This window comes from Heloderma suspectum, chromosome 4 (genome assembly GCF_057233095.1).
Source record: "Heloderma suspectum isolate Gila_16-S chromosome 4, 16-S_ref, whole genome shotgun sequence".
Taxonomy (NCBI): Eukaryota; Metazoa; Chordata; class Lepidosauria; order Squamata; family Helodermatidae; genus Heloderma; species Heloderma suspectum.
This window is the reverse complement of record NC_139461.1, coordinates 214907325-214932911: the sequence shown is the minus strand read 5'-3', so window position 1 is coordinate 214932911 and position 25587 is coordinate 214907325. Positions and strand designations below refer to the sequence as shown.

Sequence of the window (25587 nt, the reverse complement as noted above, 5' to 3'; positions counted from 1 at the left end):
CAACTTTAGCCTGGGAAATAACTGTTAGTAGGTTTTGCTGAAGCAATTGCAGAGATATTTTAGATTTTTAAGTTAGTCATGACTAACTTAAATTCCATTTGTTTCATAGGGCCTATTAAAGTAGGATTTATGTTGGATTTTACCCTAGATGTTTAGTCTGGAATTGATATCCTTTGTTCACTCACCTTTGATGAAAAAATCCAGAAAACAACGTTGCCATCCTGTTGCATCCCAGTATTTTCTGTGTTGCCCTCGTGTCTTTTTTCATACCTGATTTCTGGTGATTTTTGTGAGAGCCTTAAAACATCATTACAGTGCAAGCCCTTTCCAATACGGACTTGCTAAATTTTATTGAAACTTCTCAAGGCTGTTGTACCTTTAATTAAACGCTTCCTCCTCCAGAAAGAATAGTTCCTTTGCCTCTAATTGCTTCCTGTCTAGTGTGACCATCATTACTAATGAATTGTCTCTTAATTGTCCCATAATTAGTCAGTTCTGTTTTCCATGGAGGTGAGCTTTAATTACTGCCTTCCTTTTTCTTTTCTTTAGTTGCAAAAAACAGTGCAGAATAGGAACTAATTACACAACAATTAAAGAGCAAGTCATCAGCAATTCAGCAGTAATGCTCAGGCTACACTGAATAAGAAGCAATTAAGAAAAGCACTGTGTCACTAACACTAAGGGCCCTAGCATAGAAATAACCATTTTCTCAGTTACAAAATATTAGAGTTTGAATTCTAGGATAACGTCATGTCCCAGCAAAAGAAGTGCTTCATTAGGAGAAGACACATGAAGAGAGCTTCAGCTATTGGGCGGTATAGAAATGAAAGAAATAAATATCTTCTGCAGTAACCAAATAACAAGTATGACTTGTACAAACAAATGAGAGTATACAAGTAACATACTATCATTTGGAATGGCCTTTAGTGTTTATTAAAGATGAATAATTATGACGGCAACTCCATGCATTTGATAGGTCATTTGCTACCCCCACAGCTTTGAGGAAACATCCAAACCAGTAATATACACAATAACATTTTTATTCTTTAACCAAACTCCACCCTTCACTGTTGGAATCAACATGAAAAAGTACCCTTACTTCCCAGTTAAACTGGTATGTAATAAAAGTATGGAAATAAAAGGAAATATCTGGCAATAATTTTAGAGTCAAACTAATATGCAGTCTTCAATATATTACTTGACATTGAATCAAACCTCCAATGTAAAGATCTTTGATTTTATCTCCTATGCAGAGGGAAAATCCCTCAGATGTCTTTGGCATGTGCACAAAAAGTTGTATCCTTAGTTATGAATTTCAAAAAGACATACGACTCATATGTTTTTTTAATAGCATGTTCATTTCTTTATAATTTAACTTTCTGGCAGACAAAGAAAACATAATCATCTGCCATTTTAAGTCCGCTGAATATATCACTTCCCTGCAACTAGCTTACAGGGAGAAATGGGCATGTGTTGGTTGCCCCCATTCACAGTAACGTGAAAGATGTGAGAAAAGTTGTGGACATGCAAGGAGCTTCATGCTGCGGTGTGTCTGATTTTGTCTGATAGCATGAAGTGCCGCCCCTTCCAACTATCCTGAGAGTGGCAGGAGATGGCGTTTGCTACCTGACAAAACTTTTGCAGGAGGATCTTCCTAAGGAGCAGGTAAACCCAAGGGTCCAAGATCTGATTCAGGGAAGCCAAGCGGACAGCAGTTAAGAAGAAATTGCACTCTGGCTGCAGTTCTGTGCTTTGGGTTTGGTTGCAGGATTCTTTGCAATGTGCCATAGAAGTATGGTTGAAGGTCACTTTCAACATCATAATCTAAGAAAACAAGAAAAAAAAACATGTGCTGTAGAGACATTCCTTTACATGGAACCATAGTTGACAATACTGAGATAATTTGATGACATTCCCTAAAGCCACTGGGGTTTGAGTCTACTGTCCTAGCTGCTGAAATTGGTCTTTAACAGTCTTATACAATCCACTTCCAAATCCAAACCTCATTCCAAAAGGTTGCATTTATGGATCAAAAATGTTGCATGTGTATTTAAAAAGATAAGCACAGATAAATTGTGTTTGTCAAGACACCATAAATTTCCCAAGACTTGAGGCAGAGCACAGGGGTTTTTTGTTTGTTTGAAATTCAAAGCACTGAATTAGAGGCATTCTTTCCACCCATTTCTATTGTCCTACTGATCTCTGATCAAAAGGATTTTACAAGTTTTTGATGCACTATATAAATTTGCTGAACCTGTGAACAAACAGTCATGAGATGTGTACACACACCATGAAGGGGAGACATGCGATACTGGTCTTCAACTATCAGAAAGGCTGTCATGCAGAAGATGGAGCCAACTTGTTCTCTGTTGCTCCACGGGGCAGGACTACGTGGACATTACAGAAAAGCAATGGGTGCAAATGGCACAGAAGCAGATTTTGGCTAAACACAGGAGAAACTTCCTAAGAGTGAGAGCTATTCTGTAGTGCCTCAGAAGGTGGGTTCTCCTTCACTGGAGGTATTTCAGCAGAAGTCGGATGGCCATCTCTCAGGGATGCTGTAGATGCACCCTGAAATGCAGAGCCTAGATGAAAAACTACTTAGGGCTGCTGCCTTGGATTCATTCATTCTCTTGATCCTTTGTGTAGACAATATTGAGTTTTGTTGAACATTCTGAGACTTGTTTTTATTCAAACCTAGGGACTAGATCTTTCCAAGGTCCCTTCCAACTCTATGATTTCTCCAAGACAGGACTTTTTTTCTGGCAAGCTGACAAACCTGTACTTGATGTCAAATTCCATCTCCGTTAATGAGCAACAATGACGTGTCTGTTGTTCAATAACCTGTATGTCTGGAATATCCCTAGGAAAGCCTTTCCCATCACTTAGAAGGTTTCATTACTTCTAAGTCATCAGGCACTGCCCTATGTCTCTGTTGTAAGTCCATTTTCTCCATATAGTAACCATAAAAGTATTAGCCTTTGCAACAATTCTGAAATCCAACCCTATTTTACACAACTCAGACAAACATGGGGTAAATTCTCATGAAAGGCAAAGAGGTATTTATTTTTCCATGGATTAATTGGCATTTGTTTTCTATTCCCCTCCCCTCTCAAAATACAGCTTCTGTATAATTTAGCGCCATTTAAAAGGTAATTGATAAGCGTCACCAGAGTTACAATCTGCCAGATTCTCTTGTTACGGAATATTTTCCCTAATTAAATGGTAAAACAATTTACATAATAAATGGTAAAAAAAAAACCTGTAAGGGCATTTGTAGGCCAATTAGTATTCCCAACTCCCAGTATATAATATATTTAAAATGAAGAAAAAACCAAATGAGAATTAACATTTTAACTAACATGGAGAAAAAGCCCTTATGGCTGCTGCCTTGGGTTCATTCTTTTGGCTGACCCCTTGTGCAGAGAATATTGAATTTTGTTGAACATTCTGAGAACTATTTTTTATTCAAAGATCTCTTAAGAGACCTAGCTCACATTCACACTAGTCAGGTGTTTCAGAAGCACACCAAAAGCAGGATCATGCCTATTCCCCCCCGCGCCCTTGCATTGCCCATGTCATGGGAGTAGGTCTGAAGACGGGAGGTGCCCTACAAACATACACGCTCCTACTGATGAGTGAGAATGAGAATCCTATATAATGAGGCTTTTCATTTGGGAGAGGGGGAGCAGGCTCACCTCGGACCTTCCACCAATGCATGACAGTGAGGTGGGGGAGAAGGGGTGACAACAGGGACAGTAAGCATGGCCTGGCTCTCCCACTCCACAAATGTTAACTGCATGCAACAGAATGTCCAAATAGGGCCACTGAGAACCATTTTGCTCAGTGTTTCAATCCATGGCACCATTTTACCTAGTCTAACTTCCACTACTTCCTTTCACTCAGCCAGGCTGGGGCTGAGAAAATTTGATGCAGAAGACAAATTTCACACCCATCCCATAACGCTGGGAAAGATGGAAAACTTTTTTATACAAACATACATGTACAGCTCCACATAGAACAGAAACCATTAGTGGTCTGAGCATAAATGGTCTCCCAAAATTCTCTACTTTTTGGCAAAATGTGTGCATAGGGAATAATTTCACTGAATATTCTACTGGGGAAGGAGAATTTCTCCAAAATGTTCTTGGGGTGGTATTATGGAGCGGGACCCCAACCCTCATCCACAGAGGATCCCAGCCCCTTGTCCTCAGAAGAAGAGGCTCCAGAGCTCATGGGAGAGCACTCACTACTAGCCTTTCATCTCCCCAGGATGCAGAATGGCATTACAAGGCTTCCATCTCCCCAGGATCCAGTTCTCCAGAAAAGCCCCTATGGGTCGGCAACCCTGCATCCAGAGAAGGTTAAACTCCTGTCTTCAGACACTGAGGACTTGGGCCATGAGGACACTAGCATGCCACAGCCACTGCCATGTCATTGTAGCCTGAGATTGCTAAAACAGGCCAGGCTGGGTTGGCTCTGTCTCTATAAATGCAACTACATTCTTATTTAAAGCACAGTCTTGTTCTGCTCCTTGTTGGAGCAACATACAGCTAAGCCTATTCGGCTTTCCAGCACCAGCACTACTCGGAGCTTTCCATGGTATTCTATTCCTGTTCCTGCAGCCTGGCTTTGTTGACCATTCCTGAAACCTGACCTTGCTGAAACCCAATCCACAGGGGACCCTAGCAATCCAGGCCTCACCAGCATCTAAATGACACTAAGCTCTCATCACAGTAAAGGCAGAACAGGACAGGCAGGGCTCACATTTAGTAACAGTTGCAGCATAGCTTCATTCTTTTTTCCTAAGGAGTTTTTTGTTTTTGTTTTTTTCCCTTCTACTGCAGGTGACAGCTGCAGCAACTGTGTTGGCAGCCTGCCCCACTTTTGTTTCTTCCATAATTCCCTGGACCTAGCGTACTTTCTGGGCATTTGGGGTGGGGGGAGTGGTGGCTGCCATACAAAATTGGCCGTTTTCTGAGAGGGGTAAGAAAAAGAAAATTCCCAAAGTGTTCTCAAAAAATCACTTCTAAGAAATTTTGACTTTGTTCTAACTGAGCAGACATTCTTTGTGGCTTTAAAAAAGGGCAGTTGGAACTGCTTCATCGCACACCCAGCATCATACATTCTCTGTACTGTAAAATCTCTAAACGTGGGTTGAATGGAAGAGCCATGATGTCAGCAAGTGGTAGAACAATATGGTCATTACTTGGTGAGTTCCATGACTGATCTCTAACCATGAACCTAATGACTTGCCTCTAACTACACAAACTGAATTAGTTTCATGTGGAAGGAATCAGTACTAATTAATTCCTAACAGGAATTGGTTAGGTTCAGCGGCTGTGAATAGGTTTGGCACAGTAGCATTGCAGCTCCTCCCCACACCAGCAGCAGCCCTATAGAAACTGGGTAATGTTCACATGGGAAGAAACCACAGTGTGGGCTCTTCCCACATGGTTTGGGGCATTCAATTTAGTAGCACATGAAGGACCAGTTCTGCCATACTACCAGAGCGCTATACGAACCCACTCCTGAGAGTCTGTTGTAGTGAATTTTTTCTTGGAAGAGAGACGACAAGTATAAATAGCCAAATCAAACAAAGAGGAGAGAAACTGTGAGCACGTGAAAGAGATATCTGTCGTTCATTCTCCTAGGAATGGCAAAACTAAAAATAGGATATTAGCTGCTTTCTCTCAAGCTAATGCCCTGAGATAGGCTAAAGTCCTACACAAACTGGCTGGGATATTTAATCATTATCAAAACACAAAAGAATTATGACCATTCCTAACTAATTCCCCAAGTGTATATTACTACTAATGCGAATCAATGGTATTTACTGTTCTGTAATACGTTTATTTGCTTCAAAGCAGAGTTGTTCTGCTTGACAACTCTGAAATATGTCACAAACGAAGTCCTCTCTTTTCCTCTCTTAAACGTGTGGAGATATTAAAATAATAGTATTTATTACGAGTCCCTTTTCATGTGACATTAATTTGCTTTCTGTTGCATAATTTTATAGATTCTAGACAGACTATTACACTGAATTAGTGGAAATAGACTTTTTTTTCAGTAAATGTTATGTGCTGCTATAGTAGTCAGAGACCTCAGCAGACCATCTAAACACTTTGAATGGAAGACACTAAAATATATATAGTTAAATTTTCAGCTGAACTAAATCAGTCAAAATAATCTTTGCTATGCCTTATGCATATCTGTCCCAAAATTAAATTAATCTATTAATGAAATAGGTCAATTCGCTTAGATGTAATCAACTCCTTCTGTGCTGCAAATACATAGCATTGCTCCAATCTGTTCAATCTCTAATCTATCTCTTACACAGAGAGGGGATGATAGTAAAATAGTTAAATCTAAATAAGACGTTGGAAAGGGTGTCAGTGTTTAAAATAGTACATGAAATTAGAAAAAACACACACATACCATCTCTTGAAATGCCTTTAAAAATGGAATAAATTGAATTGTTCAGAAGTCTTATCGAGTAAAGGATTCATTCCTATGTTCCATTTCAAATGACAAGCTGGTCTATATCCCTCATCATGACTATAAAGTTATGAAACTATGGTAGCACTATGTGGTCTAAAGGCTCAAAAACCTTTAAAATTATCGTAATGTTTATATCTTGAGCCACTAGCTACTGATGTTTGAACCTGCTATTACCACTATCACTACTGTTAATATACATTCTTCTTTACAGACTAGTCACAGAGAGATGCCTTCGAACAGTGTACGGCTTAGATCACCCTTCCCCAACCTGGTGCCCTCCAGATTTGTTGGACTGCAACTCCCATCATTCCCAGCCAGCATGGCCATTTATGGATCCTCTTTCTGCTGAAAGGGCCTCCAAGGTGAAATAGAACTTTTAAAACCATCTCATAACAAACTATCAAATTAAGTACAGCACAAACCTCCTTTAATACATTCAGAGAGTAGATTACAACTATTTAAAAGCCAGCAAAAGCCAGCAAACACAAAACAGTCCACCTAAAGCTAGACAGAGAGGGGGGCAATTTGACTTCCTTCAGGAGGGAGTTTCATAATTGGGGTGTTGCCAGAGAAAAGGGCAACAGGAGATGCATCTAGGGAAAGGGAAATATAAATATATGATAACTAGAAGTAGGAAATATGCTGAGATTAAATGTAGTTATAAATAGCAGCAGGGTTACTAATAAATAATGCCCTTTTAGTAAAAGTGGATACAGGTGCAAGAGGCAACAGGAGGTACTGAGGAGTGCTACCTGAGGAGGCTTTTATTGTGCACTCACTCTGCCTCACCCATGGATTGTCCAGCCAACATCATCTTCCATTTGTAACCCTCCTGTGTTTTTCCCTTTGCTGCTTCCATCTTTTTTCTTACCATAAAAAAATCTGCTAAGGAAGGAAACACAGAATAGGTGCATAATGTCTCTGGACTGGTAGAGCTAGGAGCCGTCTGTCTGGAAGCATCCTGAGGCTGAGCAGATGTATTATAATGTTGTTGTTGTTGTTCAGTCGTGTCCGACTCTTCGTGACCCCATGGACCACAGCACGCCAGGCCTTCCTGTCCTCCGCTCTCCCCCGGAGCGTGCTCAAGTCCATATTCATTGCATCGGTGATGCTATCTAGCCATCTCATCCTCTGCCGTCCCCTTCTCCTTTTGCCTTCAATCTTTCCCAGCATCAGGGTCTTTTCCAGAGAGTTTTCTCTTCGCATTAGGTGGCCAAAATATTTGAGCTTCAGCTTCAGTATCTGTCCTTCCAATGAGCACTCAGGGTTGATTTCCTTTAGGATGGACTGATTTGACCTCCTTGCAGTCCAGGGGACTTGTAAGATTCTTCTCCAGCACCACAGTTCGAAAGCATCAATTCTTCGGCGCTCAATGTGGGCTAGCCCAATTTAGGAAATCTGTTTGGTCTAACATTTACATAGATCAGCGGTGGGCAACGCATGGCATGTGGGCTGCACTGCTGAATTCGGTGGCAGCAAAAATGACGTGTTTAGCACTATAGAGTGCTAAAAGGGTCAGGCTGAGCTTGAGAACAACTAAATGCAGCCCTTTTAGCACTACCAAGCATTACAAAACAGTTTGCTGCTGACATTTGGTGGCAAACTGCCATTTTTTCCAATTATTTGGTATGGGGGGGGTGCCCTGTGGACTGTGAGGCACCCCACAGAGTGTGGCCCATGGGTGCAGGGGGTGAAATTGGCCTCTGGACCTCTGACAGTTGCCCACTCCTAACACAGACGCTGGTATTCCAGGGCTCCCCTTCAAGGATCACTGCCTTGTTGTGGCGAAGGGGCTTGCGTAACTCAGTGAAGCCATAAGCTATGCCGTGCAGGGCCACCCAAGACGGACAGGTCATGGCGGAGAGTTCTGACAAAATGTGGTCCACTGGAGAAGGAAATGGCAACCCACTCCAGTATTCTTGCCAAGAAAACCCCATGGAACGTATCACAAAGCTAAAAGATATGATGCTGGAAGATGAGCCCCTCAGATCGGAAGGTGTCCAATATACTACTGGGGAAGAGCAGAGGGAATTTCCAAGTAGCGCCAGAAAGAGTGAAGCGGTTGGGCCAAAGCCGAAAGGACACTCAGCTGTGGATGTGTCTGGTGGTGAAAAGAAAGTCTGATGCTGTAAAGAGCAATATTGTTTAGGAACCTGGAATGTCAGATCAATGAATCAAGGTAAGCTGGAGGTGGTCAAACATGAGATGGCAAGATTGAACATCGACATCTTGGGAATCAGCAAACTAAAATGGACAGGCATGGGCGAATTTAATTCAGGTGACCATTATATCTACTACAGTGGGCAAGAATCCCTTAGAAGAAATGGAGTAGCACTCATAGTCAACAAAAGGGTGGGAAAAGCAGTACTGGGGTACAATCTCAAAAACGATAGCATGATCGCAGTACGAATCCAGGGCAAACTATTCAACATCACAGTAATTCAAGTCTATGCCCCAACCACTGAGGCCGAAGAAGCTGAGGCTGATTGGTTCTATGAAGACCTACAACACCTTCTAGAACTAACACCAAAAAAAGATGTCCTCTTCATCATAGGGGATTGGAATGCTAAAGTAGGAAGTCAAGAAATTACCGGGATTACAGGCAAGCATGGCCTTGGTGTACAAAATGAAGCAGGACAAAGGCTAATAGAGTTTTGTCAAGAGAACACGCTGATCATAGCAAACACGCTTTTCCAACAGCACAACAGGCAACATGGACATCACCAGATGGTCAATATCAAAATCAGATTGATTATGTACTTTGCAGCCAAAGATGGAGAAGCTCCATACAGTCAGTAAAAACAAGACCTGGAGCTGACTGTGGCTCCGATCATGAGCTGCTTCTTGCAAAATTTCGGCTTAAATTGAAGAACGTAGGGAAAGCCACTAAACCATTCAGGTATGACCTCAATCATATCCCTTATGAATATACAGGGGAGGTGACGAATAGATTTAAGAGATTAGACCTGATGGGAAAGACTAGAGATCTTTTCAAGAAAATCAGACATCTCAAGGGAACGTTTTGTGCAAAGATGGGCATGATAAAGGAAAAAGAAGGCAGGGACCTCACAGAAGCAGATGAGATTAAGAAGAGGAGGAAAGAATACACAGAAGAACTATACAGGAAAGATCTTAATGTCCCTGATAGCCATGATAGTGTGGTCACAAAACTTGAGCCGGACATCCTCGAGAGTGAAGTCAAGTGGGCCTTAGGAAGCATTACTAACAACAAAGCTGGTGGAGATGACAGTATTCCAGCTGAGCTATTTAAAATCCTCAAATATGATGCTGTTAAAGTGCTGCACTCAATATGCCAATTAATGTGGAACACTCAACAGTGGCCACAAGACTGGAAAAGGTCAGTTTACATTTCAATTCCAAAGAAGGGCAATGCCAAAGAGTGTTCAAACTACCGTACAATTGTGCTCATTTCACATGCCAGCAAGGTGCTGCTCAAAATCCTACAAGCTAGGCTTCAGCAGTATGTGCACCGAGAACTACCGGAAGTACAAGCTGGGTTTCAAAGAGGCAGAGGAACTAGAGATCAAATCGCCAACATTCGCTGGATCATGGAGAAAGCAAGAGAATTCCAGAAAAACGTCTATTTCTGCTTCATTGACTACGCTAAAGCCTTTGATTGTGTGGATCACAACAAACTGTGGCAAATTCTTAAAGAGATGGAAGTACTGGATCACCTTACCTGTCTCCTGAGAAACCTGTACGAGGGTCAAGAAGCAACAGTAAGAACCAGACATGGAAAACTGATTGGTTCCAAATTGGGAAAGGAGTACGACAAGGCTGCATATTGTCGCCCTGCTTATTTAACTTATATGCAGAGTACATCATGAGAAACACCGGGTTGGATGAATCACAGGTCGGAATTAAGATTGCTGGGAGAATTATCAACAACCTCAGATACGCAGACAATACCACCCTAATGGCAGAAAGCGAAGAGGATCTAAAGAGCCTCTTGTGGAGGGTGAAAGAGGAGAGTGCAAAAGCTGGTTTGAAACTCAACATTAAAAAAACGAGGATCATGGCATCTGGCCCCATCACTTCCTGGCATATAGAAGGGGAAGAAATGGAAGCAGTGACAGATTTTATTTTCTTGGGCTCCAAGATCACCGCAGACGGTGACTGTAGCCATGAAATTAAAAGACGCTTGCTCCTTGGGAGGAAAGCTATGGCAAACCTAGACAGCATAGTAAGAAGCAGAGACATCACCTTGCCGACAAAGGTCCGTCTAATCAAAGCTATGGTTTTCCCAGTATCAACGTATGGCTGTGAGAGCTGGACTATAAGGAAGGCTGTGCCCTGAAGAATCGATGCTTTCGAACTGTGGTGCTGGAGAAGACCATTACGAGTCCCCTGGACTGCAAGGAGGTCAAATCAGTCAATCCTAAAGGAAATCAACCCTGACTGCTCATTGGAAGGACAGATACTGAAACTGAAGCTCAAATATTTTGGCCACCTAATGCGAAGAGAACTCACTGGAAAAGACCCTGATGCTGGGAAAGATTGAAGGCAAAAGGAGAAGGGGACGGTAGAGGATGAGATGGCTAGATAGCATCACCGATGCAATGAATATGGACTTGAGCACACCCCGGGAGAGAGTGCAGGACAGGAAGGCCTGGCGTGCTATGGTCCATGGGGTCACGAAGAGTCGGACACGACTGAACGACTGAACAACAAAGTCCAGGGCTAGTGGAAGATGTATCCACTAGAGATACTACAAAAGCCTTTCACGTTCTTTAAATCCTTTTTTTGGTTCTGCCCACAAGCAGTGTTTGGATGTATGGCAGTATTTGGAGAAGCAGGATGCACAGTACCATGGCCCATTGATACATGTCAACGATTTTACCATCTGTTCTGCATGTTAGACAGGAAACAAAATACGAAACAGCTCTACTCCGTGGGCTCATAGGAGTTGAGTGTGGGAAAGTTTGTGTCTGATCTCATAGTTATAACTCCATCTCTGAAATTTAAACTAGCCATTTGGGAGATAAAAGACAGAAGGATTTTTACATGTGTAAAATTGGCTCAGCACATGAAGCCTGGAGAATCTGTCAGTCACATCTGAAGAAAAAGAAAAAGAAAAACTAAGCCCAGGGAAACAACCCACAGGAGATAGGTGCAAGTGTCGTGGGCAGCCATGCTGGTCAGCCCCCCCCCACAACCCCAGTCATCCCAAATGTGCAACTGCATAGGTAGACAGGAGGTGATTTTCTACTCTTACATATATGCCTTTGTCAGGATTGTGCAATGGCCACATGGGCTGAGAAGAAGCAAAAAAAAAGGGGGGTTGATGGGGTAAAAAAAGGAGGGGTGGCTCCTATGTTAGAAACAGAGCAGAGTCATATCCTAGCACTGACTTCAAGGCACAAGTTGTCCCCCTCATGCTAGTGCTTTATGCTATACATGCTAGGAAATGAAATGTAATAGAAGCATATTTGCTTCTACAATTTTCTATTCCAGATTTTCAAGGTAGTACAGAGTAGTACAGAGACACAAATGGGAATGTGTCATCTGCTATTGTGCCAAGTCCAAATTATTATGGGAATTTCTGCTCATGATTCACCTGGGTTTCTTTCCTCACACTCTCTCTCTCTTTTGTTCTTGCTGATATTTGCCTCAAACAGATTTCATTCAGCTGTTGATTGAGTGAGGTTGTGACTAGCACCAAAAATAAAATGTGAACACAAAAAGATCTAGGGAACAGCAGTCACGGTAAATGAACAAAAGTTAATTTAGGAGGAAGTCTCTTTTCCACTTGGAGGTTTGTATCTGTTTGCTTAACCTTCACAAAGCTACTATTTTAGGGTACACCAAGGTGCAGACAAGGGTGGTCTTAAAATATGTTTCTTTTTCAATATTCACCTTGAAGTCATTTGTGCTAGATAAAAATCAGTGGAATACAGCTTTACCTTGAGGCAACATTACTAAACACTTACAGTTTGTACACATATGTATGGGTCGTTGTATGGGGCAGCAGCAGGACTCCCCAACATCATACCTGCACCAGGCCCCATAAACCCTCTTGGTGGCCCTGCAAAAGGTGCCATCGGGGGTGGGGGACCAAAGGCACTCCTCACCCAGGACGCTATTTATCCTAGGGCTGGCCCTGGGTGCAGATTTCTATAGGGAGTCAAAGTTCATAGCAAGTTTCAAAGGCCTAATGTTGGGTATACTCAAGATTAAACTGCACCCCGCCCCCTATTTTATGACGTTTCTTGGCTTACTTTATTTAACCTTACATCAGCCAGAGATACTTGTCTCTCCTCTTGCCCTTACATCTAAGTGCTGTCATATACTGGACAGTGCAGTATCTGTTTATATGTTGTCAGGTTTCCAAAGATCCTAACGTGTTCCAAACTAGAACTGTGCCACAGTCCGAAATCAGGAGATGACCTGCATGAAGAACAGGTAAGAAAGCAAGTCAAGCCACACATGTACCACAGTCACACATATACAACTTATGGTCAAGGAATTAGACAGGTAGAAAATGTTTACCCATTTTACAAATGGGGAACACTAAAGCTCAGACTAATCCAGTCAGTGAAATATGGCAGCCCTTTTACAGAAGACAGCACACAGATACAAGAAGCACCCTTTCATCCTCTCTCACACACACGAGTGAGACACATACATCTGGCCACAGGTGACAGTACAAACAGAACACAAGGCACAATCAAACCATGCACGTGACAACCCCCTTTTCTCATGCAGGAGGACAAAACACACAGCCATGTATTTCACACCCAGAGATAAGACACGTAAAACATGTCCAATGCATAGCCAGCCGACGTGCATACCACCAGGGCAACGAAAGGAAACTGCAAACTTGAGCTGCCCAACAAACCTGAGTTGTTGGGCTCCAATTGTAATTTGTACAGCCTGCCCCAAAGGACATTCCTTGGGTGCCATTAGCAGTGTAGTCCTGTTGTGGGCCTGAGGCCCTGAACTCAATAGTACCTCCTTGTTGCTACTCAGATGGGCAATCAGGGTCATCTTACGGCAGAGGAGGAGGATGAAGTGGTGTGAGAGAGGTCCCAGCATCCTGCGTCATCTTTCAGGGCAGAGTCAAAGATGTAGGCTTCTAGTCCTGACTCCTGGCATCTGCTTCTGAAGCAGATGGCCGGGCTCATCCACCTTGCTCCTGTCCTCTTTAATGCTTCATGGCAAACAGCATCACTCACCCCAGCCATTGGGTAGAGCAGCAATTCTTAACAGGGTGTCCAGGATGTGATCAGAGGTCCCTGAATGTTCCAGCTAGGTCTGACCCTTCTCCTTCCCCTCTCCAGTTCCTGGGTGTCTGAGTGGAATCCCCTCTGCCCCACCGCCATGTATAGTGCCCTAGGTGACTGCTAATGCTGCCTATATTTTTGAGCAGCTATGAAATATTGACAGCTTGGTCACTGAACCCAGTTGAGCCGAACCTACATATCTATCACTTATTACAGATCCAGAAAAAAAACTGTACAGTTCATTTTTTTAATTAACTCAATTAATCCTAGACAAATTATTTTTAACTATATAGGACAAACAGAATCCCACTGTCTTGGGGGCCCTTCAAATGTTGTGGGAGCTTCTGCTGTATGTGTCCTTCCTATACTACTCCATTAATTTAAGAAGCTCTAGGTCATGTAGGAAGAGCTAGCAATTGCCTCTTCTTTTGCTGGCATGGCATTCTACCTCCTAGGAGCTGGGGCAGTGCTGGCATGGAAAGGAGCTTTCTCATAGGCGCTTTCCAGGGTAACTGGGGAGTTTTTGACACTGAAGTGCTGAGAGAAAGGCATGTGTTGTAGCAGTTCACATACTACTGAGTCAACATCAGGATAATAATAATGATAGCAACAACAACAACGTTCCTCCCCCCCCCCCCCCATATAAGTTCAGGAAAGTATTTGAGGGCTGCTGTCTTCATATGATCATTTGAATGCTGCAATGACATCTATACCATTGCAGATCTTCAGGACTTCAGAGAGACCTCAAGACATCAGACCTCCAGATGTCATCAAAAAAGAGCCTTGGATCCTAGTGAGGAATTGTCAACTACATACACGGCTTGCCCTGCTACGCTGCATAGTAAAATGACTTCACGCTACAGGGGGCATCATGGGCGTGCGGGTATATGGAGGCAGGAATTAGTGCCTGAATGGTGCATCAAGCCTTAATAACATAAAAACATCAGAAAAGCTATCCTGGATCAGACCAAAGGCCTATCTAGTCCAGCATTCTGTTCGCATAGCAGCCAACCAGGTGGCCACAGGAAACCTATGAGCGGTACATAAGTGCAACACCCTCCTGCTTGTGTTCTTCAGCAACTGGCATACAGAGTCATGTTGCAGGTCATATGTAGCCATCACGCCTAGACACCAGATAGCCAGATCCTCTGTGAATGTGTCTATCCTCTGTGAATGTGTCAAAAAGAGAGAACAGACCCAAAGGTCTCTCTAGTAGCAAGTAAACTGGTAAAAGTAGTTTTTAATGTTTATAGGTTAGGGCAGTAGTAGGAAACCTGATGCTCTCCAGATGTTTTAGACTACAACTCCCATAATTTCTGACCACTGTCCATACAGGCTGGGGCTAATGGGAATGGTAGTTTAAGACATCTGGAGGTTAGAGTGATGGTCAAATCATTATGCAGTACCAAGTTGGTGATCAGAGAATTCATAGATCTCTGAATATTTTCTGTTCCTCCACCATCATCTGATCCTCTGTTTCATGTACTAAAATTATTTTGTGATACTGCTGATTTCCCATAATCTACACAGATGGACAGCCATCTGTCAGGGATGCTCTGATTTGGATTCCTGCACTGAGCAGGGGGTTGGACTCGATGGTCTTATAGGCCCCTTCCAACCTGACTATTCTATGATTCTGTGATTCTACACCAAGCTAATCTCCTCTTCAGTATCTCATGAGACATTAGCCAGGCCAGCCTATACATTCTCCTGTACGGATAATGCAAAGTGGATGAGCTGCTTTATGCACTTTAACAAATAAGGAAAGCTACACCGTCTTGCCCTCTCCTTTCTACAAATGTCACTGCAAACAAACCAACTGCTATAATGTACAAGATTTTCCTCGCTTTCACAGAACAGGGCAAAAGCAGTCTTTCTGCCATATGCTACTGGCAGTTTCTACCACAACCTCTCTCTTTTGAAGTTTGTGTTATGAGGTCAAACATTTATAGAGCCATTCAGGAAGCTTCTTTGTACAAATTACTTACAATGTTTGTACAGGGACCTCTGTGCAGTTGTAATTTCAAACAACTCTGAGGCTGCTGAGTGGACATGTGCAGCAGGTGTGCACCCATCACAGGGCAGTGCCTGGCTGTCTTATGCTTTACTGTGCTTGTTCTGTACCATTTATTATTATCATCAGCATCCCACTTCATCTTTATCAGAGATAAACCCCGAGCAATCAACAAAATAAAAACAGTATATGCCAATATGGAACATTTAATAAATACAAAAATACTGAATAACACCCCCCCGCCAGCCCCCCAAAGGGTGCAGAATACATAATAAAATCCCATTCCTAGCTAATCTTGAAGATAGATTATTGGGTAGGGTAGGCCATTGGCCTGATTATGCAAACTCATTTTTCCTGCTCCAATATAGAAACTAGTGCAACTGTATTCTCGTCACGTTACTGCTATAATCTTTTCAAATTGGCTAAACCTCAGTTTCCTCTTCTGTGAAACAAGACCAATAATTGTATCTTAAAGACCACACAAAGGAAGTCCATTAATGTCTGCCAAGAGAGCTGGTGGCCTTTAATATTCCCTAAAGCTTTACAGACTGGATTTGCCTCACCTCATGATGCTATTTTTGGCAATACTGACAGTACCAAATGGAGTGCCTGGACATTTGCTGAATGCTTGAAAGAATATTTTGAAAATGTTAATTGGTAACATGAAATTTTGATACACTATTATACATAAGGGAGGCTATTGCCCCCTATTAAGAGAATGCCACTATATATCATGCTTTATCAGTATACATTTGTTAAATCACTCATTGTGAACTTTAAAATAAATCTGTTCATTATTTTATAATAGGTTCCCCCCCTTCCAATACAACCCCCAAGTGGCCAATCAACACTGCTATTTGTAGCAACTAAATACCCGCCTCTTCCAAAAAAATGAAATCTTCTGTTGAATTTTCTTATCCTGGCTGTGATGTGAATAAGCAGTTTTACCACATGAAATTCATGGCAGCTAATACACAGGGGGCGAAAGCTTTGCTCATTTCTCCTTACTGTTATATGATGTGATCTTTGATGCAGCAGATCACGAAATGAGCTGTTTTATGATAGAGCTAGCTGAAGGGAGGGGGGCGTAATTTGAAGAAGCAGCAGCACAACATCTGAGCTTCGTTCTCCAACTTGTACATTTTTGCTGAAGGATGAATTTAATGGACCATCACCTGCTACCAAACATCTTCTATGGTCAAATAACCATTAGAGGTTGCCAGAGCTACTGTAGCTGCATTGCTGGAGAGGGAAAACTGGGTAACCACTGGAAGCCCTTATCAGGCAGAACATAGGCAGTGTCTTATAAGCCACAGCTCATTTTGGCTTGGAGAGCCCAGCTTCAAAAGCTGGTATTGTGTGAGAAGTGGTACACATCACTGTAAAGCTTTAGGTTTGCCATAAACTTTGAGCAGATGAGCTACCAAAAGAAAAAAAAAGGGGGGGGCATAGAGTTCATCTTAGTGCTTTTGCAAGCACTGATTTTGCAGGCATTGAGTTGCTGCAAATGAAAGTGCTGGCTTACCATCTCGGGAATGTATTTTTATTCTTAGAGGAGAAATTGGTGGTAGCTTTATAAATTGGCAATGGTTAGCATAGCTCAGATTCCTTTCATTTTGATAACGTATTTCTACTGATTATATTAGAAGGCAAGTCTTACATCAAGTAGTAACCATCTTATCTACTACTGAACTTTACATTCAGGCTGCACGTGGCATTCAGGCACGTGTTTAAGCAATCATGCGTAACCTGGCCACTTCTTATTTTGGAGAAAAAGGGCTTCTCCACATGGAGCTTTTATCCTACTATTGAGACTGGCTACTCACAGAAGTTTGCGGGTCCTTTAAATGACGTCATCAACCTCCAGGGCATCTCCTGCGCTAAATGACCTTTATTCCATTTTTTAAAAGGTCAGAGATAATGAGCTATCAAATTACAGCACTTGATTTCTTCTTGAGTTCCCTCCGTGAAAAAGGAAAAGCCACAAGAAAAGGAGCTAGACCACATCACCATCTAGCAGCTGTATAATGAAACATGTGGAAGACTCAGATAAGGAAATGGAGGGGGGGAAAGGGTGGGGGGAAGGAAGTGCATGTAAAGGGAGTCCATCATGATCCTGCGTTTAAAATGGAAGCAGAAAGCCCCATTTTAAATGTAGGATTTTAGGCTGGTGTAGAGATGTTCAAAGCAGCCACAAGGCCCCAATCCAAAACACGCTCCAAAACTGGAATGGGACCCCATGTTAGTTTTCTGATGAAAATTCCCCCTATCTGGCTGCTTTTTGAGGTCAACAACAAAAAGCCATTTGCAGTAAACTTTTGGAAGCAAAAAAGCAGCGAGAGGGAGTAATTTTCAGCAGGAAATTGGGTTGGTGCCCTGATACAGATTGGGAACATGTTCTGGACTGAGGCTTGTTTGATTTCATTCTCAGTTTCAGACCCTGAACTAGTAGAACCAATGCCCCTACCCTCTCAGTACAAACGACAGGCATGGGGCCAAAGTCATTGTAACAAACAGCACGAGAAAGGACCATTTCACACATTATGGGAGAAAAATGCATATTCTTAAATGCATTTTTTACATGTATTTCAAAACATGAGCATGGCTCCCTCGTATGTTACTTTTAAGCAGTCCAAAGAAGACTTGGCCAACGTGAATGAATTCCTATGAGCTGGGCAGGCCTGCAGCCAGATATTTTGTGGTGAGCGAGCCAAAGGATATGTCAGGTGAGGGAGAAGAGTCAATGCAGAACAGACAGAAATTAAATACTCATAACCTAATACATTTGCAGAGGAGCCCTATATATCTCTGCTGCTGAGACATAAGACATATCTTTGTTAAACCTCATCCATTGCTTGGTAAGTTAGTTTTATTATAGTTTGCTTCCATTATAATAATTGCTTTTGCAACTAAACCCTTTGGGAAATTAGCGCTGTAACGTGTAATCAATTAATACATTAGATTAATCTATTAAAATGCAATGAGTTCTTAAAAAGGTGCTTCCTGTTAGGTTTTGTTTTTTAAAAAAGATCTGAATTATTTTAAATATAAAAACTGTGGGTGGAAAGTGTGATCTTAGAAGCATCAGAACATAGGAAGCTGCCTATACTGGCAGTGGCTCTCCAGGGCTTCATGCAGGATTCTTTCCCTAGCACTACTTGGAGATGCTGGGGATTGAACCTGGGACCTTCCTCATGCAAAGCGGGTGCTCTACCACTGAGCAACGGCACCTTCCAAGAAGCATGCCCCTGTTCTCTCGTACCTGGAAAGTACAAAATGGGGCCTGCTGTGACATCATCTAAAAACAAACCATACTTTTCTTCAGAAGTATCATTTTAATTGATATGTAAATTTATGTAGAACCAATCAAAGTAATTGTTAAAACTCGTATGATCAACTAAGATTTCCACTAAGACAGATCTAAGGGAAATAGTTTGTAACTTCCATCTTGTCACCTTTCTTCAGAGTTGCTTCCAGTTTTCAGTCACTGATTGCTATCATCCTGCTTATTGCCTTTTTCTTCTATCTCAGCCACTTCTTTCTTCCTCGCTTTACAAAGCACTCAGTCACCCAGAGTATCTCTCTGGGTCAAACTAGATGCGGTGTTAAATGCGTCTTTGCATTTAACATGCAAGTTGGGCGGTTTTTATAATGTAAATAACATCAGTTTGGGAGGGTGATAAGTATGGGGTTTGCAGCAGGTGTGGAGGAGGAATTTAACTTTCCTCACCCGCTGCATTCCCAATGAAAATCCCTTCAGTGTGAAGTTGGTATTTGCTTTAGTGGGGAAATCCCCAATCTGGTACCAATGGAGGACTTCCTTCCAATGCAAGTAGCACTTCCAGAGGAGAGATTTGGCTCAGGACTGCAGCAGAGGAGGAAAGGGTTAAATCCCCCCTTCACTCCTGCTGTGAACTCCATAATAATCAGCTACAAATTTCATGTATTCTTAGGCAAATTATTTTGCTTTTCTCTACCACAATAAAAGATGGATGTGTCACCATATACTGCAGCACTATACATGAAAAATGCAGATATATGGCAAAGGAACATAACAGATAAGTCACCCTCGTCCAAAGAGATGTGTTTCTCCTTAGGTGCTAGGAGGCAATTCCAGCAAGATCTTTCCTAGCCAGGAACTGCCTTGTACATCCTCACAAAGCCTCCATCTGCTTACATCTGGGTGGGCAACTTGTGGCCCTCCAGATGTTTTGGCGTGCAACTCCAATTAGCCCTAGCCAACATAGCCAATGGTGAGAGTTGATGGGAATTGCAGGTGAAAACATCTGCAGGGCCAAAAGTTGACCACCCCTGCCTCAGATGAATGATTGGAAAGAAAGGCAGACAAATGCTCTGATGAATTAGGAAAACTAGCAGGCAGGATTCTATGTGCATATCCCTCCATGAATTGGAAATTTCTCTCTCTCACACACACAGTGCAAATAATCTCCCAGACTGATATAATAGCTAGGGCTATGCATACATAGCCTTGTCAGGTTTTTAGCAGTTGGGTTGATCTGTTGATCAGGAAGGGAATTGTAGAGCCTATATTTACTTACCACCCACCGGCCTTATCCTGGAAAAAATGGTGCAATTGCCACTTATTGGGGAGAGCGAGTGCAATGTTTTGGATAGCTGCATCTGATAAGCACTGCCATTAGGTACATCCAAAGTGTGTGCTCAGGTCTCTTTGTAGGCCCTTATGCATAAAGATCAGCCAACCAGCCAGTGTGGCATAGTGTTTAGGGGGTTGGACTGGCATCGGGGATGTGTGGATTCAAAACCCAGGTCAGCCATGAAACATAGTGGGTGACCTTGGGCCAGTCACGATCTCTTAGCCTAACCTATCTCACAGCGTTGTCATGAAGTGGAGGAACAGGGAGAAATAACCATGTCTGCTGCCCTGAGCTCCTTGGACACAGGGAAGGATAAACATGTAACAAATACATCAAAATAAATACAGCACACACATAGTCATAAGTGGCAAGGGAATGCCAATTGTGACATTTTGTTCTTCTTGCTCATGTAAACATCTCACAGCAGTTACTTTTCTGCTGTCATTGTGGCAACAACTACTTTGGAGTTACCGGACTCAAAATTCATTTCTCTTTGTGCAGTACTAGTCGGACTGGAAGAAAAGCAAAATGTTTAGCTTACTGCTGATTATATTTGCTGAACAGTATAAACAGGGGCTGAAAGACTTCAAAGCTGAAGCATTTCTTTGCTAGACCAGCCTAATATAGAACTAAAGTACAATTCAAAATAGATGTGGTGGTAGCGGAGGTGGCGGCAGACCCATCAGGCAAATGGTGCATGCTTGACGCTAATTTCTATGAACTGGGGGAACATAAAATGCAGCATGGGTGGGCATGAATAGGGTGTATAAGCCTTCCCTAACCACACTCCCCCGCCACAAAAAAACCCCTGTTTCTCCCCATCTGTTTTTCTGGTGGTGAGGCTCCAAGACCAAAAGTAGCCCTTGCTGAGAGAACAGCAGCTGAGGATGAGCAGTTTTTCAAAATATTACTTATTTTTTAAAATGGGTATCCCACCTTCCCACCAAATGGTGCCCACAGTGGCCAACAGCTGTGAAATGCAAAGTAAAATACAAAGCAACAACCATCCACATAAAAACACAGTAGGTAAAACATGTCAATAAAATCAATAAAACCAATTTAAGACAGCACCCAGTTAAACCAGTTGTAGTATGTTTACAGTGGCCATAACAAGTCAGTTTATGAGGCCAAAGGTTATAAAAAGATGCTACAAAAACACTTTGCCAACCATGTTGGCAGGAAATGCAAACAGGGGCAGTGTTCAGTCCCCGCTCTAACCAACCCATGCCATACTTTAAGTTTCCCATTTTATAGAAAAGTTATTGTGAGTTGCATTGTGACACACAGGTCGTCATAACATCTAGTTTAGTTTAGGGATTATTCCACAGAAAAAGATGACAATGGGCCTGTGACCGGGTCACTACATGACGGCAACATATTCTTCCCCAAGTTCTTCTGAGAAATTATCACAAAAGGCTACAAGTCAACCTGGAACTCAATGCTAGTCAAATGAAGCCCTCCATTCTTCGAATACTTCTACATCAGGAAAAGCCATGTGTGACTTAAAAGCTGTAGCTTAGCGGTAGAGCACCTCCTTTGCATGCAGAAGGTCCCAAATTCAAGCCCCAGCATCTCCAGGTTTTTATATTTAAAATAATTCAGATCTTTTTTAAAAAACAAAACCTAACAGGAAGCACCTTTTCCAGCATCTGGAAAAATTCTTGCCTGAAACCCTAGAGAGCCACTGGGCTAGATGGACCAACTGTCTGACTCAGTGTACGGCAGCTTCCTATGTTACACCCACATTTTAGAATTAGTCCTGTAAATTCTGTGTTCTCTCTAGGTTAAACAGAAAACAGGTGATAGTTGCTGTTTTCCTAAATAGTTGAAGGGAGTTCATAGCTTGGTGGTGGAAGCATATGTTTCACCTACGGAAGGTCCTGGGTACAATCCCTGCATCTGCAGTTAAATGGATCAGGTGGCAGGGGGTGACAAAGACCATGCCTGAGATTCCAGACAGCCCAAGTCAGAGTGGCCAATATAGAGCTAGATGAACTAACAGTCTGACCTGATATAAGGTAGCTTCCTATGTCCACATTTGAGAGAGGCAGAGATGCTTGTGGTATGTACACCGGTTCCACTTCCATCTCTGCTAAAAACAAAAGGCTTTTGGTATTGCTTCAAATGCCTGCAAAACTTGTTTGACCAGAAGCACCAGTGGGATAACAGAAACGGGTGCGTGGGCACCATGGAAAGGCAAAGCCTCCCTCAAACTACTTTCAACTAGTGTCTCTAGCTTTATGCAGCCGGGAATATGCAGGGTGTTCATCTCTTCAGAGAACTTGAGACAGTTTGAGAATTTTAAGAAACTGGAAGGCAGCATAACAGTTTGCTGCATATAAAAAAGAATAAAAAGTAAATTCTCAGTTTGAGAATTTTAAGAAACTGGAAGGCAGCATAAAAATTTGCTGCACATAAAAAAGAATAAAGTATTTGCACAAGCTGCATAGCATAAAATAATGGTCTGAAAAAAAGCTTCAGAAGTATGCCCCCACCCCCCTCTCTCTCACACACAGAGAAGTAGTATCATGATAAAAACTTGAACAGTTATCAGTGGGCAGAAAGCAGGATCAGTATATATATACACTGTAGTTCTCTGCTAAAATATTTGGTGCAAGCTCAAAAATGTCATGCAAACTAGATGTCCTCCATTTATTTAAATTTGTGCAAAAATGTATAATTTCTCTATTTTATTTTAAGAACATATTTCAAGTTGACTTTGTGGAGCTCACTCCCCTCCACCTACAAGGGAAAAGCATCAGGCACCCATTCCATAGTGGTCAGACACACAGAGAATGCAGGCAGGCAACCTACCAAGAGTGGGGACCAGCAGGCAAAGAGGACACACATGATCCCCAGCAGCTGGATCAAGGTCTCCATGGTAATTCTGCCCCACTGCCTCCGGGACTGAGATGCTGAGCTTTTGGACCAGCACCGACACACCAAAGCAACGATGGTCGACACGTTACACACCATGGTGATGGCGAGGGAGAAGAGGCCCAAGAAAGCAAACGTGGAAGCAAAGATGACATTGCCCACCCGGGGACCGCTGTGGTCCTTCATGTTGATGAAGCACCAGGTGCCCGGCCACTGCAGCGTATACTTCCCGATGCTCAGGACGGGCAAGAGAGCAAAGGCAAAGACGGCCAGCCACACACTGAGGAGGACAGCCTTGGTCACCCGGGTCTTCATGTGGCCCGTGTACCAGTGGGGGGCGCGGATGGCCAAGGCCCTCTCGATGGCCATGGCGCTGGCGATGAAGAGGGGGCAGAGCCCAAAGACAGTCATGCTCAGTCCAAAGAAGGTGCACAGGTGCAGCGAAGGGTCCACCGCCTCCCACTTCCTGTGGGCCAAGTAGACGGCGATGACGATGGGGCTGGTCAAGAGCTGCCCGGTGAGGTCAGTCAGGGCCAGCGAGCCGATGCAGAGCAAGAAGGACTTCTTGCGCTGGTTCTCCTTCTGGTGGTAGGCCCTGTACACCAGCAGCATGGCCAGCCCGTTGCCCACCATGCCCGTGATCATCATGATCAAGGGGAAGGCCACCGAGACGGCGCCGCACTCGCCGGGCAGGGTGGCGTTGCACTGCGCCCTGGCCACGGCGGGGCTCTGCAGGGCCATGGCGGAGGAGGCGTTGAGGCTGAGCCGCTCCTCCTGGCAGAGCCCGTCGGGGAGAGTCATGCTGCCTGCGAGAGGGCCGGAAGGAGCGGCGGCGGCAGGGGCGCGCGAGGAGCGCAGCCGCCCCAGCCCATCGCGGCGCGCCTGGATCTCGCCGCCGTCGGGGCTGCGCGACGCCACGCGGCCAGCCTCAGTGGGCGAGCGGGAGGCGAGTCGCGGCGCTCTTAAAGGCGCCGGGGGCGGAGCCCCGCGGCCGCGCCAGGTTCATCTATCCATCCCGGGCAGCGGCGGGCGCCGCCAAAAAATCAGCCGCACGGTGGTTCCGAACTTTGGCCCTCCCTCCACGGCGAGGAGGAGGCGGCGGGTTGCTGCTCTCTTGCCGACGCCGGGCTGCCTGCTCAGAGCCCGCTGGCCGGGGGCATTTTAAACTCCAGCGGGGTAAAGCTGGAGCCGAAACTGCCAATCCCAGGAAAGTGCCCGGGCGTCCCAAGGCCCCTTTCTCGGCCACGAGGGCTTTGCTCCGCTCCGCCTTCCTCCCCAGGTCTGCCGGGTCGATCCCTGCTTTGAACATCAGCCCTTTCGGCTTTCTCCGTTCTTTTTCTTGCGAAGTCCCCCGCGTAGCGTAGCGTAGGGTTAAGCCGCCGAGTTGCTGAACTTTCGCCGCTCTTGTTCATCCCGTCCCTATTTTGTAGTTTTTCTCCATCCGTGAGGGATTCGTTGCACTGGTGGTGGGATGGGGAGTTCCTAATCGCAGCTGGCAAGTCGGAAAAGAAACCTGGCCGTCGCTGTGAGTTTGAGGCAGAAAACAAGGGCGTGTGTGTGTCCCCCCACATGATTGATTGATTATACAGAGGTATATATAGACAATGATGCCATCTAGCGGGAAAGGACCCCAATCAAGTTCATAGGCTTGTAGCCAATGTTAGTCCTACTTAGAGCAGACCCATTGAAACGAATAGGCCCTTAAGTTAGGCTTAACATTGGAAACAAGTCAGAGCCGCCAATATCTAGCCACGTGCTGGTTAAGGCGTCCCCTCTCAACTAACAGCCGAACTCGCGTCCACCCCCCCCCCCATCCCTTTTACATTTAAGGTAAAACTTCAGCGATGCAAGATGATCATTATGCAGACGACTTGCTTCACTGAAGGAACAGCATGGCCTGGGCTTTCTAGCTGCATTTACCCCTAAACAGACACTGCATGCTTTCTGGGGGGGTAATGTTAAAGTACTTGGTTTCTGCATTTATATATACAAACTGGTGCCCCAGAATTCACATATAGGCCTGGTTATTCCTCTTTAACAAGAATCATACATTATGACCTACACTAACAAATACACTAATGCTAATTGGTGGAGACAAACAATACAAAGTCTTCAGCCATTTAAAGTAATTCCTCCATCTTTAGACGTCCTTACGTCACAGCTTCCCTTATTGCTGTATGTAATATCAGGGATGGAGAAGCTAATATGTATATGTAACTAAGTGATCTGGCAGGTTTGGAAGCTGGGACTGGGGAGCTGTCTGTCAGGAAGGAGGTCCCTAGATCGAATCAGGACAGGACCGGGAGAGCACAGCCTCATTGGCGGGAGTAGGCTG

At 43.7% G+C, this 25587-nt stretch overlaps 1 protein-coding gene across 1 annotated transcript; it reads right to left on the bottom strand.

Moving 5' to 3' along the window:
• Positions 1 to 903: 903 nt before the first annotated feature.
• Positions 904 to 24562, bottom strand: PTGER3 (prostaglandin E receptor 3). The gene is made up of 2 exons (XM_084852230.1): positions 23190 to 24562; positions 904 to 1824 (listed from the first exon to the last, which is right to left on the bottom strand). Exons 1-2 carry the CDS (start codon positions 24051 to 24053, stop codon positions 1537 to 1539), a joined length of 1152 nt encoding a protein of 383 aa, XP_084708356.1. The 5' UTR covers positions 24054 to 24562; the 3' UTR covers positions 904 to 1536.
• Between the last annotated feature and the right edge of the window lie 1025 nt (positions 24563 to 25587).